This window comes from Leishmania mexicana, chromosome 11, assembly GCF_000234665.1.
Source record: "Leishmania mexicana MHOM/GT/2001/U1103 complete genome, chromosome 11".
NCBI lineage: Eukaryota > Euglenozoa > Kinetoplastea > Trypanosomatida > Trypanosomatidae > Leishmania > Leishmania mexicana.
In genome coordinates this window covers 521,458-536,409 of record NC_018315.1, presented here as the reverse complement: position 1 = coordinate 536,409, position 14,952 = coordinate 521,458, and the positions used below count along the sequence as shown (strand labels likewise).

The window sequence follows — 14,952 nt, the reverse complement described above, 5'->3', positions numbered from 1 at the left end:
CGAAGGCGTCCCCATTGGGTGTATGTCCTCGCTTCCCCTATATCACCTTTCTCCACTTCTTCCACGAACGGATTCGGTGAAAGAGACGACAACCTCAACACGTCCAGAGGCACAGCCCTCTTCCTTCCCTCACCCCCACCCCTCCCCACCACCAAAAAAAAAGAACAATAAGGGAAAGAACGGAAATTTTACTTACTGAAGCTCGTCGCTCACTGGTTCCATCGGGCGGTCAGCGCGCCCAGCAAGACACCGCGCATACGAACAAGTGCCAAGTCAGCTTTTGATATCGGCCGATCCTCACAGACGCTGAGCCGCCTCGGCGCTCTCCCACGCAGTCGCTGGCGACAATCAACGACAACCTTTCGTTGTGACTTTCCAGCGAGGCAATCGAGTCTACAGTTCACCGTCAAAGGAGGAGACAGTGGACGTGAGAAGGAACAGCATTGTCGCCAGTCCAGCCACCGCGTACGTGACGTTGTGTGTGCGGGTGTACACCAGCACGTACGTCATCAGAGGGATACTGATGTAGCGCACAGGGTATTTGTACCCCCTGAGGCTCTCTGCCGTGCAGATACGCAGCGGCGCCGCAAACATCTTCACGAGTTGCGTGATGTGGGCGAGCAGCCTTGTGACCTTCGGTCGGTCGCCGGAGCCGTGTCCGAATGTCTCCTGCACTGCATTCGCGGCGAGCGTGGCCAGGACACCGGCGGGGAGGTCCACCAAAAGCAGCGAAGCGGGATAAAAGACAAAAGGCCCGCAATCAGAAGCGTACGGAACAACAGTGCAGCCCGCAAGGAGTAAGAGCCCGGCGGTAACCGACAACTTATCCTCCTCGCTGCCGGTCAGCAACACATTCGACTTCCACCGCCGCGCCATGCGCTTGGCAGCCTCCACAACGGATGGCATCAGGACCATTTGCAGCACCATATTGAAACACAAGTGGGCACCCGCGAAGGAGTATGGCAGACCATAGGCGGGCGCCGCAATGGGGTACATCACCTGATTCACCGAGGAAGCCAACATGACGGCAATGAGGGCCCACATGGAGCGGTGCACAGCTGCCGGTGCCCGTGTCAGACTGGGGAGCCACTGGGCGTACTCCTGACTGGCTCGGGCGGTCACCACCACGGTGCGACTCCGCAGCAGGAGGTGTGCGAGTACCAGCGTCGCAGCAACCGCCTCTACCCCTATGAACAGTTGCGCCACCTGTACTGCATCGCGCATGATGTCACCTGCGATTCCGCTGAGCAGCATGCCGGCCATCATACCGTAGCGGGCAGCTGCACTGACGTCAGTGGTCGGCATGTGCAGTGCTTTCGCGGTGACGCCAAACAGCGTCTTGGTGTGTCGAAAGACACCGTTCAGAATATGAGAGGCGAAGAAGAGCGACACCGCCCGCTGCGACAGACTCAGCGCCACGATAGCCGCGCTGCCTGTGGAGCATATCAGTGTGAAAAGTAAGAGCGCCGAGGCACTCACGTGCAGCGTGAGTTGCTCCGCCACAAGTGTGGTAATGAGCTGCGGAAACAGAAAGCACAGCTGGTACGCGGCAAGGTGGGCACCAGAGGGGAACGAGACATACGGAGCCTGCGCTACCATCACAGGCACACCCGACACAGCTACCACGCCGTCGAGGAAGGCAGCCGCAATGATGAGAGGCTCGTGGACCACCAGCGGGGAAGCACCGGCTTGCGCCTTTGGACCAACACTACCAGCTTTGGGTGCCATTCTTGCTCAACGCACGCGCCTCGCCTGTTTTTGGTCCAAGTAGGATAGGAAAGGATGAGCAACTGTATCCTACTCTTTTGCCCTCAGGAAGACGGATCCGCGCCAGGGACTTTTACGGAGAGGCGCAAGCACGACATGAGTGGTCGAAATCACACGCATCCAAACCGCGAATATCGATGATCCCAAAGGATACCCGTGTCCATGGGCAGCGGGAGACGAGGAAGAAGAGGGAGAAGAGAGGAGAAGGCGGAGGGAAAATTTGCTGGTGAGTCATCGGGCCTGGCACAACAACGCGCGCGAACGAGAGAGAAAGATAAACAAAAGATGATAAGAAAAACGACCACATGAAAGCAAGGGCTCTGCCGCCGCTATACGCACTCGTGTTGTCCGCCTTTCGTGTCGCTCACCACCAAAGAAAGCGCCTACATGTCCCATGCCGATGCTAGGGAAAAGATTCAGGATGCACTATTATGCGCCTGCGCTCCCCATCTCTTTCCGTGCTAAGACTCGTGGCGTCCGCTAAGACCCTCACAACAGGTGATGTGCTCGTTTTCTCCATGTTCGGTGGCGATTGGCTGGGTGCCCGATCTCCCACCACGCGGACCACCCCTCCTCTCCTCAGGCATAAGAAGAGGGGTGAGGGAAAACCGGCTTTAATGTACATCATTGCACTCCCCCTCCCCCCACCCTCTGTGTCTGAGGCCCAGGCAAGAAAAACGAAAAACGACAAGAGAGGCGTAAGCCTCCAAAGACACTCCCATAGCGTAGCAAAGCTGTCTTGTCGACGGCGCCGGTGACAGTAATACGGCATATGCGAGTTTTCTGCCGAGCGGGGGCCTCTGTCCTCTTCTCCCCTCTCACACTGGAAACACTTTCTTCTTGAGGATTCTATCGGCCTGTGACAGGGCAAACATGACGCCCTCGTCGCCCTCCGCGATTTCCAGGAGCTCTGTAATCCGTGGCAGACACTCCCGCAGCGTGACACGCGCGGTTGGCCACTCCGCCAAGTTGTAGATGAGCCGCAGCATGTGCATGAGGACGTCGCGCTCATCCTCGCTGGCAAGCTCGCCAACAAGCTGCTCCGGGTAGCCCACCTCCGTCGCCTGCATCTTCGCCGCCTCCAGCACCGTGATTTGGGCAGCCGCGCTGTATACGGCGACTCGCAGAGTCAAGTTAGAGTTGTGCAGATGCGGAAGAAGACTGGCAAGCGTACCACAGGCCACAGCGTCGCGTCTTCCCTGCGAATACTCGGCAATCAAAGAGGCGACCTCAGCAGCCTCTGCGACAAGGGCTGCAACGTCTGTGTTGATGATTGCCTTAGTGACTGTTGCCACGATGCCGAGCTTGAGAAGCTCCACGTGCGCCTCTTTGACCTGAAAGAGTTGCCGCGTTGCAGAGCAGGCAACTATCTGCGTCAAGGTGTGGGTCGACTGAATGAGCCCGATCAACACAGGAATCAGACCCCCTTGGATCATTGCAGCAGTCACAGAAAACGCGTTGTGCGCCATGTGGCACGCCAAGACAACCCGCAGGCCTGCAACCACCACCTCATCACTCTCGTCCCTCAAGGAAGCGAGAATTGCTGCGAGGTGCGGCGTCGGCGCCGTCTGCTTCCCGGCAGATGTGGAAAAGGGCGCGTCCTCGGTGGGGCCCCCTCCGAGTAGCAGTCGCTGCGTCTGGGCCTCGCGAACGAGCAACTCTAGCGCCATTCCAGCCCGCTCACGCAAGGCGGCGCTCTCATCCTTCTCCAAGGTCGAGAGAAGGATAGGCAGCATGTCATATACAAGGCTTTGTACACAGTGCTCACGCTTCTCTTTGTAGAGCTCCACTAGGTGATCTGCCGCGTGGAGGCGCACATGGACGCGCTCGTCAAGCAGCCACCGGCGGATCTTGGCGTACAGAAAATCACCGTAGGCTTTGCTAAAGGTCGTGGGGCTTATGTACGGGACATCAGGACGCACCGCATGCAGCTGGATACAGCGCTGATGCGCGCTGTATGGAGTATCATGGCGTGACGGGGCTTCGTTGGGCTTGAGGCCCTGACGGCGTCGAATAACGCTCCACATGCAGCGAAAGCGAACAGGTGAAACTGAAAGTTGTTATGCGTGTAGTCTACTCAAGCAGTAGGAAAGCTATGGGCACGGTTCAGAGCGTCCGTGTTGCCGCTCTTCAATGCCCTTCGCCACTTTTCTTCGCCTTTGTGTGCTCTTGTTCTCCTTTCCGCTGGGAAGTACGCACAGATGGAAGGCGGTGAGCAGCTGAGAGGACATGCATCGAGGCGGGGACAAACCTCACATGATCCGGCAAAGGTGTAGGGGAGGGAGGATGAAGCGCCCCAAAAAGGAAACGTGAAGGCACTCCACAGTTGGTACATCAGAAAGGCAAACGCGTGGAATAATGAGAGAGACCATGTATGCTGAAGTGTGGCGCCTCCTGTGCATCTGTCGCGGGGAGGGGGGCCTGCACCGATACCTTCCTCCGCAGACAGCGACTCTGGCAAATGTGTGGGTGTGCTGCTGTGCCGCTGCGGCTGTCGCGCCAAAGCGGCGCATACCCAGAGGAGGATCCGGGGAAAAACGAAAGGAACGAGACACACGTCACCAAACGCCCGCACGCACAAAGCTGTACGCTGACTCACGCATGCCGGTGCACGGGTGTCACCTAGTAGCACATGATGACGAGCATCAAAAGCGGAACTCGGTAGGGTGCGCAGAACGCGGCTGAGCCTTTTCCGATTATCTTTTCTCGTTTTCTTCCCTCCCTCCCATGAATGAAAGCACCTTCCGTCACAGGTGTTCGTGGCTTCACGACCCGCACACCTGCACCGCGCTTACACCGCAACGAATGCAGTAAGGGAAAGGGAGGAGACAGTGGCAGCAGTGATTCACCCCAGCATATCTTTCCTTGGCACGAAATCGCACAGAAAAGGCCACCCTCGTGAATTCTACAAGAACCTTTCGGATAATCAACAAACACATATATCATCAGCGCCACTCACTGGGGCGTGGCACTGAGGCGCGCCACCTGGGCTGCCAGGTTCTGCAGCTCCGCTTTTCGCGCATCCCTCGCTAGCTGCTGCTCCATCTCACACGTCTCGGAGTAGGTGAGAAAGAATCGGGGAGGGACGCTTTGCAGGATGCGCTGGATCTCGCCCTCGCTGAGGATGCCTTCGTACATGCGACGGACTGTCGCCTCAACATCTATGCGCTGGTCCTTGTATTTTTGCGCGATCTCCCGCGCCGCGTCAGTGGAATTGTGCGTAGACTCAGACAAGAATGCCGCCTCATTGTCTCGCTTGAGTGCCTCGGTCAACGTGGAAGGTGCAAGTTGGGCAGAGGCATCGCCGCTTGCGGCCTCGACCGTGCGCCGTCGCTCCAGCTCTTTCGTGAACAGTTCGCTGCGGCGACGGATGCCTTCGCCGCCGTCACGAAGTCGCTGAAGAAGCGAGGCTTGAGATAGGAGCCGGATGCACCGCTCCAGGTTCAATCGGATCTCCGCCGTGCTCAGCTCGCGCACCTCGGCGTTTGTCAACGGCGCGGACGACATGCTGCGCATGATACCGTGTAATGTAGTAAAGACGTGCGGAGGTGAAGAGTGCCCCTTTTACCTTTCGTGTCTGCTTGTGTACAAGGGATTTAAGTTGAACGGCACTGCAGACCCGCGTGTAAAGAGGGCAGCCAAGGGGAAGCCAATGGAAGAGATCGAGAGGGAAGGCGTGGCGAGATCGAGAGAAGAGGGACAAAAGTGCTTGTCTGGTGGTGCGGCAGCTGAGCAGCGAGAGGGAGCCAAGATCTTCTTCGCTCAGGCCCACCTCATATAGGCACAAAAAGGCTCATTGTGACAAGTGTGCGCAAGATGGGGATAAAAGGCAGCCACCATCGCCGGTAGGCTGCACAGGCAACGTGATTTCGCTGCCGCCTCAGAATGACACAGACAACAGGGCAGCGACGGTTTTGCTGTGCGCACTCATCATAACCCCCCCCCCCTCCAAAAGAAAAAAACGCGGACATCTGTGCCCACGCGGGAGGAGGGAGGGTGGTCGATGGCACTGCTCCCCTCCGTTTGGTTTTTGTTTAGAATCGTCATCAGTGAGCCACGCTCTTAAGAAGCCATCTGAACATGCCCACGTACACACGCCCAGACACACAAGTACAATGGAAAATCGGCGTCGCTGTCCGCATAGCGTTCGGCGGCGTTCACCTAAACCATTTCCCACCAAGACTCAAGTGGGAACAGAACCATAGATGAAGAGAGATACAGAGTGGTGGGAGGGGGTGTGGGTGAAGTACTTCGCGCAGCGAAGAGGAGAGAGAACAAGTATGTCACGAGGCTAAAGCAGCGAACAAAAAAGTAAAAGGCGCACATGCGAGTCAAACAAGAAAAGCAAAACAGAGGCACGCGCACACCACGGCCGAGGAGGCGTGCGCACCTCTATCACGGAAGAACGCACTGCTGAGGAAATCACTGCTGTTTCTAGTGGTGGCAATTTGAATTGCTGTGTTTCTGTTACAGCTGTGACGGCATGCGTACGCATCGACTTCACCGCTTTCTGTATGCCTGCCATGTCGTGGTGAGCCTGATGGAGATTGAAGAAGAGAAACACAGACGTACAGCGACCACGACGTGCGCGAAGAGAGAATAGTAATAATAAGCGAGAGAGGCCAAAAGGAAACTTCTACAGGTAGACAGAAGACGACAGCGACCAGGCGCTGCAACCACAGCCCAAAGAAAGCGCCGTGATGTGGAGAGAGGGCGACGGTGATGGATGATATGTACTGGGTTGGTGATGGAAGGGGGCGCACTGGAAATACTGAAATCAAGGAGAACAGTAGCTCAACTACACTGTTTTTTCCAGAAAAAAAAAGTACATCATTTTCAAAGGCAATGCCAAGCACGAACGGGGAGGGCTAAGCCCACAGTGTCACGCATTCGCATCAACAGCATGTGGGAGGGAAGGAGTCCCTGGCGTCACTGAGTGTCGCGTGAAGCACAAAGAAGAGCCATCGAGCACTGAAAGGAGAAAAACTGCCGAAGAGGAAAGTGTGCCAGCGGCTCTGCTTTACAGACAACTACCGGGTCCGTGGAAAAAAAGAAAATGGCAGGTGTCACTCGAGTCATCTCTATCAGTGTCCCCCCAGCATCACCACAAAACCCTGGCTCGCTCTTTCCGTGAGCGTGCGCAGAGCGCGAGCATGTAGAGAGAAGCGTTTAGCGAAGAGAGCAGGGAAGGGGATCCCGCACGGAGGTCGATGGCGACAAGAAAAAGTACGAAAGGAGAGATAACGACGGCATAGTGCAGTGGACCAAAGAGGAGATAAAGCATCACGTCACCAGATGTCATCATTCTCATCCTCGACTACACTTACCAGCACATGGAAAAGGAGAGCAAAGAAAGACGGGAAAAGGGAAAAAAACACGGAGACTGGCGACCAGCTACCCACCCGCATACAGTGGGTATGCCGATACATACGACCATCGTCAAACATAACAAGTCCTCGCAAGAAACAGAGGCACCGCAGTGGTGACGCACAACTAGATGCACCCCATACACACACACACAACCAAAAAAAAAGAATATGCGAATAGAACGGAGACACACTCACACACACACATATATATATATACATATGTCCATACACATAAACACACATCCGCGCACAAAGATACACGTAAACACATGAATAGCCACAAATAGATCCATATTAAAAAAGGATTCCAAACAGCGGTTTAGTTGCACAGCTGGTGGAAGCGGTGGGGGGGGGGCAAGAAAGCGCATTACTTCTGTGAAATCGTGCCGGAGAGTGGAGAGGAAGGGATAGAGGCCACCACCACCCCTACAAGCTGCAAAAGGTCAATCCCCGCGTCGTCCCAGCCCGTTACGCCTTTCCTTTCCTTTTCTCGTCTTGGTTAGCCCCTTTCAGTACCTGTACATCTACAGTTCACTTCTGCTGCAGGGAGCGTTCCTGCGCGACGAGAGATCTCCAAAGCGAGAGAAAAGACATGGAGCTGCTGATGCGGTGATGAGCCGCGCGGTGCCTGAACGACTCGCAGGCACATCAGGCATTCAACTATATTTCGTGTTTCCTCCGCTGCAGTAGCTGTTGTACGGATTTTGTGACTGCGGGTATCCTGCCGCACCGTCACTGTGCAAATTATACCTGTAGTCATAGCCGAAACTTTCGCTGTTGCCGTTACACTGGTTCGGGACCACGTACCCACTCGAAGAATCGTAGTTGTACCCGTGGCTGTAGGCCTGTCCTTCAGAGCTTGACCCGCACGTATTGCTATATGGCTTTTTGCAGCCCGCATTCCGGTCCTCCCCGGAGGCGGCCACAAAGTTTACCGCGCTACGCTTGCGTCTGGAGGGGGCGCAGTGGACATTACTAACGCTGCCCCGGCCCGCCGGAGCGCACTGCGAGCCGGTAGTGAAGCTCCTCACGATGTTGTTGCCTTCGTCGCTTTCTTCCTCCCCATGCCTGTCGATGCATTCGCTCCTTTCAGATCGGGCAACCTCATCCACAATGCCAGCCATCAGCTTCCGGCGTCGATAAGCCTCCATGGCGGCTGAGCTGACCATCACCGTCTTTTCAACCGGTTCCTGGAGGCGCTTCTTCTTTGTTGGGACGCCGTTGTAGGTGTGCAGAGTGGCACGGCTCTTCACGAAGTGCACCATCTTCTTTTTCCCGAGGTCACCACGCACTTCCTGCTGCTCGCTAATGCGCAAGAAGACCTGCTCGATTGAGGTTTGCGATACGGTGTAGTCTGTGATGTGCAGCCGCCTCTTGTTGTGTTGCAGCTGCCTAAACGCCTCTGAGAGCTTCGTGTCCTGCGGCAGCGCGAAGACAAACCGTTGCCCCTTGAACTCGTTCAGCACGGCTTCGGGGAAGTTCTCCTCCACAAAGCGCTGCACAACTGCCCGCATGTCTTTCCGCGCAATACGGACACTCAATTCGAATCCACTGCCATACTTGTTCTTCAGGTGGATCTTGTCGCCGATGCAGCGCAGGGCTCCGTCAGCCATGATGCCCACCGTGTCCGCAAGCGCCTCCACCTCCTCCAGGTGGTGCGTCGTCAGCACAACGGAGCTGTTCTGAGAAACCTTCTGGATCGCGTTCCAGAGTCCGCGCCGCGCCACAGGGTCCATGCCGGCAGACGGCTCGTCCAGGAAGACCACCTGCGGCGAGCCCATGAGAGAAAGTGCCACAGACAGCTTGCGCCGATTGCCGCCGGACAGCTGTGCGGACGTTGTGTTGCGGAGCTCAGTAATATCGCACAAGCGCATCAGGCCAGCCACCACCTTGCTACGCTGCTCGTAGAGGATGCCGCGGATGCCCGCGTACAGCTCCAGGTGCTCTTCCACCGTCAACAGGTCCAGCGTCGCGTCGAACTGCGGGCAGTACCCGATGCACTGTAGCGCCTGCTCGCTCTCCGTCACGATGTCGTACCCGCACACATAGGCGTTGCCGCTTGTGGGAATGAACTCCTGGCAAAGCATCGAAATCGTTGTCGTCTTACCAGCGCCATTCGTGCCGAGGAAGCCGAACACCTCGTCTGGCAAGATGCTAAAAGCAAGGTTGCGCACCGCCACCTTGCCGTTGGGGTACACCTTGCGCAGGTCCACCACGCGCACAACGTCCATGTTGACGTTTTTTTTCTCCTGCTGATACACCTCCTCCCGTTCATCCTCCACATCGGAGTCCTCATCGTCGACCACCTCGGCCGGGGCACAGCGGTCATAGCTACCCGTCTGCCCCCACATGCGCCGCCGCGGGTGGTCAATGAAGAGGGTTGCCAGAAGAAAGATGGGGAACTCGATCGCCATAAACACGCACGGCCAGCCCACCACCTCCATCGCCCACGGGTTCGACGGGAGGTTCAGGACCGCCTGCTGTCGGTCCATGGCGAGGTTGATGATAGACTCGCCCACGCAGTACGACGGAACCAGCCGGAACGGCCAGCGAAGGTTCCGCGATATCTTCGCTGTAGAGTCCACCAGCGAGAGAATAAACACCATCATAACAAGCAGGAAACCGGCTACGAAGTTGACGGCCATCGTCGCTGACTGTGCTGCTGAATGCTCATGGAAGCAAAAGCTGACCACATACGCGCTCACAGTGCTACAGAGGCCATAAATGAGAAACAAGACAATTGCCGGCCCGGCCGTGCTTTTGCCAGCGTACTCCTCGCGGTTGAACATTAGGAAGATGAGCAGCACCAAACTGAGCGTCATCATGTAGGCAACCGTGTCGAAGAGAAAATTCGTGAGCCAGTAGATGTAAAAGTTCAGCCCCGAGACGTTCTGCAGATGCCGCGCCTTGCACTCGCGCTCCTTCACCACCCACGCCACCACGTTTGACGGCAGGAACGTGAACGGGATCATGATAATCGCGCCCATGAGAATCGTCTGCACACCGCCTTTCACACTGGAGTCCCTCATGGTGGTTGGCATAGGCTTGGCGCCAGTCTTGAAGGTGCGCTGGACACTATTTGTGAAGGACTGAAGAATGTATGTGTACAGCTGTTGGAGCACCAGACCACCGGAGTGGTAAGCGGAGGTGTTGTAGAAGAGGAAGGTGGCGTCGAACTCGAAAGGGACGACGTGCTGCAGCCCCGGGTCGCCACAGAAGAGCGAGGTGTAGCGCGGCATCGTCAGCTGCGTTGCAGTGTCGGTGGCGTAGAAGGACAGGTCTTGCCCGTTGGCGAAATTGAGGTCGGTGATGTAGGAGCCTTGGCGGGTAGCCTTGTTCGTGGAGCCGAAGTACTTCTCGCAGCCTGACACCTGCATCTGCACCGTCTCGCCGAACATTTCACTGGAGAGGCTCAGGGATCCGGTCTCAGTAAAGTTGAAGAGGGTGAGCAGCATGGCCACCATGACGCATACCACGGGGCAGACCACCTGGAAGCACTGCATCTTGCGGTCTCGCAGCGCGTTCCGCAGCCTCTTCAGCATCATGGACTTGAACTGCGACACCAGCCGCCGACGCGTGCCCGTCATCATCTCGCAATTCCACACGGCGTTGTTCTCTTCCTGGACGACATCCCCGTTCTCCTCGACGGCGCTGCTCGCTTTGTGGTTCTTCTCTTCATCCATCACGATTTGGAGAAACACCTCCTCCAGCGTCGTCGCCGACAGCGAGTAGCCACGCACGCCGATGCCTTTGCCATTCTCTTCGAGACTCTCCAGCAGCGACGGAAACACCTCGAGATCGTGCATGGGCAGCTTGTAGACAATTTCGCAGCCATTGAACCTCAACGCCTCGGCGCTGGGTACAAGAGAAACGACGAGACGGTCGATCGCCTCTGCTTCCACCTCGGGGTCGACGGAGATGACGATGTTGTAGCCGACACCGAGGCGACTCTTCAGGAACATGCTGCTGCCAGAGCACTGCATACGGCCTCGGCTCATGATCCCGATCTTGTGTCCCAGCAGATCCGCCTCGTCCATGTAGTGCGTCGTCAGGAAAATGGTGTGATGAGCGGACATGCGTCGCAGCAGCTCCCACGTGTATCGGCGCGCACCCACATCCATGCCAGCCGTGGGCTCGTCCAGGAAGATGAGAGGGCTGCGGCCAACAAACGCAATCGCGACAGAGAGCTTGCGCCTCTGACCTCCGGAGAGCGCACGAGAAGGGCACTCGATCTTGTCCAGCAGATCCACCTCCTTTAGGATCATCCGCAAGACCTCTTCCAGCTCCCACCCGCGCAGCCCCTTGATCTTTCCGTAGTACTCGAGGTGGTCGCGGCACGTCAGCTCGCCCCACAGGATGTTGTGCTGCGGGCAGTACCCGATCTGCTGCCGCACCCTCTCTAGCTCGTTTCGGACAGAGTAGCCGTAGACGTAGCAGTCGCCCGCGTCCGGCTCCACCATCCCCGTCATCATGTTCAGCACCGTCGTCTTGCCGGCGCCGTTGTGCCCCAGCAGCACAGAGATCTCGCCCTCGCGCATCCCCCAGTACAGGTTGTTCACCGCAACGAACGTCTTGCCGCCGCGCGAGTACTCCTTGCGCAGCCCGTCCAACACCACCGCGTCGTCGTCACCGTCGACGTCCTCAAACACGCCGTTCTCCGCGCGCCCGTCCGCGCCGCCTTCGAGGCGCTTGTGCTTAGAGTTGAAGCACCACATGACGGGGTCAATGATGAAGAAGAGCAGGTGCTTGCGCGTACCCCAGTCTTTCGGCATAACGTTGTCGAGGTACAGCATCAAGATGTAGTACAGGACGAAATCAGCAGCGAGGACGGCGTACAAGATAGAGCTCTTCGGCGTCAGTGCGTTGCTGTTGAGCTGATTAGGGCCAAAGCCGGCGGCGACCTCCAGCGTGAGAATGTTGGTCAGAACAGCTGCAAGCGCCGTGGGCGAGAGGAGAGACATGCCGATAATCGCGTTGGCTGATACGGTCGAAGAGGCGAATGTCGGCACAGACAGCACAAAGTATATGAGTGGCGCAAGCATCGAGGCGAGGCGAGCCTTACTGAAGAAGGCGGCAATGAGGCCTGAGAGGGGGATTGTGCTCATGGCGAAGAGGTAAAAGGTCATGAAGAGCACGAATGCATCGCTGCTCGGCGCGAGCGTGAGCTTCATCAAGATGGTCATGACGATGCACACCGGGAGGTACTGCAGGGCGTAGGTAACGAGCCAAGAGAGGTGAAGTGATGTGCTGCTGAGCCCCATGATCTGCATCGCCTCGCGAATCCGTAGCTCCTTCTCCAGCACAATACGCTTCGTCAGCTGCGACACCGAGTGCAAAAATGAGAGGACGAGAATGAAGGCAACTAGCACCGAGGCAGTCTTGAGCAGCTTCTTCTCCTTGTAGCTCTGGTAACCGAGCGAGGTCGAGTAGGGGTGGATAAGCTCACCATCGGTGTAGCCTAGGTGACGCAGGTAGCACTGGTACAAAGCTTCCTGGAGGCTATTAAAGCCGGAGGCGATGTACATCTCAGACCGATCAAAATGGTAGCCGCCGGGGTACCGCGCGTCCACTACCTTCGTTAGGGGCGGCAGCGAAGTCGGGTTCATGTGCAGCACTACATCGAAGTCTGTAGTGTTAAAGGCATTCACTTCGACAATGGCCCAGTGAAACCCCAGAGTGGTCCTTACGTGGTTCTCCGCCTCCCCCACGGTGTCGAACGTGCCGCCGTAGACGTACTGGAAGTAGTGCGTGTTGTTGTTGAGGTAGTCGATGAGGGACGTGGGAACCCTTGCACGTGGCGCAAAATACAGCATGCCGGAATTCATGATGGCATCGTAGCGAGTATTGTCCATCATTCCGGCGGCGGCAAGCGCCGCGGATCCGACGCCTTGGGTGATGTCCCTTCCAAACTTACGCGCAATCCACTGCATCATGATGAGCGTGTCCAGCGGCGGTACCCGGACAGCGTTCCCGAGAATCGCATTGAGGTACAAGGCAATCAGTCTAGCGCCGCTGAGGGTGTCGCTGAAGCACAGCCCCTTCACAGGCAAGCTCGATTCGTCCCCGCTGCAGTTGTACGAGTAAGGGACGGTGGTGCAGTCCTCGATACCAGGAATGACGCCCATGGACACGTTGTTGCACGTCACTTCCTTGTAAAAACCGGGGATCGTGAGGGATGAAACGGCGGTGTGGTTCAGCATTTGCTTTTCTGGGTGGATCTCCTCGCCAAAGGCACACCAGAGAATAATGACGCCAATGAAGAAGAGAAAGGGGATCAGAAGCTCCACCAAGGTCTCGACCCATGCCCGCTGTTTCTGCTGCATCCTGTGCTCCATCGTGGCAAGAAACTGGTCACTGAAGGTCCCGCCCTTCTTGTTCGGCTCGATGTCAAGGTACTCCTCGTCATCCAGCTCCTGTCGAGATCGCGGCACAGATTGCACGGCGGCGCCTTGCATGCAAGATGTTTCGGTCTTTGGAGCATTGCGTTCACACGTGCCCCGCCGTCTATCACCCAAGAAGCCGCTTTGTTGCGTTCGACGACGACCCATTGTTCTTCTCAGGTGTCGCTGCGCTCGGTGTTGCCAAAACGGTGCAGTCGTTCAGTGGCACCTCACAACCTGTCCGGCGTACCTCCAGCACCAGTTTCGGATGAGCGGTACAGGGTAGGGGAAAGAGAAGAAACCAGAATACAGCCAGCAACAACGCAGCACACAGCGATAGAGCGCTGAAAAAAGGGGGGCTGCACACAAGGCAGAGGGAGGTTTGCAGGTGCATGCGCACAGACGGTGGGGAGGTTGTCTGAGACGGTGCAGGCAGTCTCAACACACGTGGAAAACGGGTGAAGAGTCGCAGAGGCGAAAAAAAAGTTGCTCGAGAACTCCTGCGCAGTGCGCGAGGCAGGTAAGAAGAGAACAGAATAAAACGCCGCAGCACTGAAGACAAACAAATCGATTTGCTGCTGGCGATGCCGAAGTCCTCGAGATTACCGTGAAGAGAAAAACAAACGGATGAGAAGCGGCGTGCAAGGGAACAAGGAAGAGCAGCAGCACAGAGCCATTCACAGCCTGCTCACGATGTAAGGCGCCACAACTATGACAGGAAGAGAAACATCAAAAGAGGAGGGCAAGACAGTGAGTGGGGAGAGCGGCAGGAATATATGTATACGCGCTCACACACACATACGTCTCTGAGAGGTAGATTGGCTGCCAATTTACAAGAAAGGTAAAAGCAAGATGACAGAGAACAGTGAGGAGGCAAGACGGAGAAGAGGGGGTGAACGAGGAACAAAGAGGGGGAGAGATAACGGCAGAAAGGTCCGGCAATTCGTCTTGCTGAGGGTGTTTGACAAGGATGTGTCGATGTACTCGCGTGCCCGAGAGCTCCAAGAGAGATACATGCGCGTTGATGAGCCTTCGGTGGGGCAGTGCAGGTTCCAAGCGAGGCGGAGTCTCGCTCTCTGCCCTCGCAAGTGAGATGGGGAGGAAAGACAAAGAATGTGTAGGGGAAGTTGCCCAAAAGAGAAAAAATAATACGCAAGACACGCAGACACGCGTGGACGCAAGTGAGTGCACTCTCCCCACCCTTTGAGTATCGGAAACAGAAAGTAGCACACTGGGAGAGTGGACACCGACGTAGTAAGGTGCTCTTCAGTCTCGTCTGTGCATTGGTAAAGCACAGCCCTCACAATGATACAAGCAGCACAAAGACATATGCGCATGCGCAAACGTGCGGGCGCGTGTGGAGGCCGACGTATGTAATGCGCAGTAGTGTGGTGTATATGGCAGGTCCAGTGGCGGGGACGAAAAACGATGGCCGC

General features: G+C 56.7%; 4 protein-coding genes across 4 annotated transcripts; all 4 read right to left on the bottom strand.

The window, feature by feature from the left end:
- Window positions 1–393: 393 nt before the first annotated feature.
- On the bottom strand, window positions 394–1,728 carry LMXM_11_1320 (conserved hypothetical protein; the record flags this gene model as incomplete). Its single annotated transcript, XM_003873047.1, has 1 exon — window positions 394–1,728. One exon carries the CDS (start codon window positions 1,726–1,728, stop codon window positions 394–396), a length of 1,335 nt encoding a protein of 444 aa, XP_003873096.1.
- An 857-nt stretch (window positions 1,729–2,585) lies between these two features.
- On the bottom strand, window positions 2,586–3,794 carry LMXM_11_1310 (conserved hypothetical protein; the record flags this gene model as incomplete). The annotated part of the gene is made up of 1 exon (XM_003873046.1): window positions 2,586–3,794. The coding sequence occupies one exon, from the start codon at window positions 3,792–3,794 to the stop codon at window positions 2,586–2,588; it is 1,209 nt and encodes a 402-aa protein (XP_003873095.1).
- A 928-nt stretch (window positions 3,795–4,722) lies between these two features.
- Window positions 4,723–5,283, bottom strand: LMXM_11_1300 (conserved hypothetical protein; the record flags this gene model as incomplete). Its single annotated transcript, XM_003873045.1, has 1 exon — window positions 4,723–5,283. One exon carries the CDS (start codon window positions 5,281–5,283, stop codon window positions 4,723–4,725), a length of 561 nt encoding a protein of 186 aa, XP_003873094.1.
- Window positions 5,284–7,792: 2,509 nt separating this feature from the next.
- On the bottom strand, window positions 7,793–13,471 carry LMXM_11_1290 (putative ABC transporter; the record flags this gene model as incomplete). Its single annotated transcript, XM_003873044.1, has 1 exon — window positions 7,793–13,471. The coding sequence occupies one exon, from the start codon at window positions 13,469–13,471 to the stop codon at window positions 7,793–7,795; it is 5,679 nt and encodes a 1,892-aa protein (XP_003873093.1).
- Window positions 13,472–14,952: the final 1,481 nt, after the last annotated feature.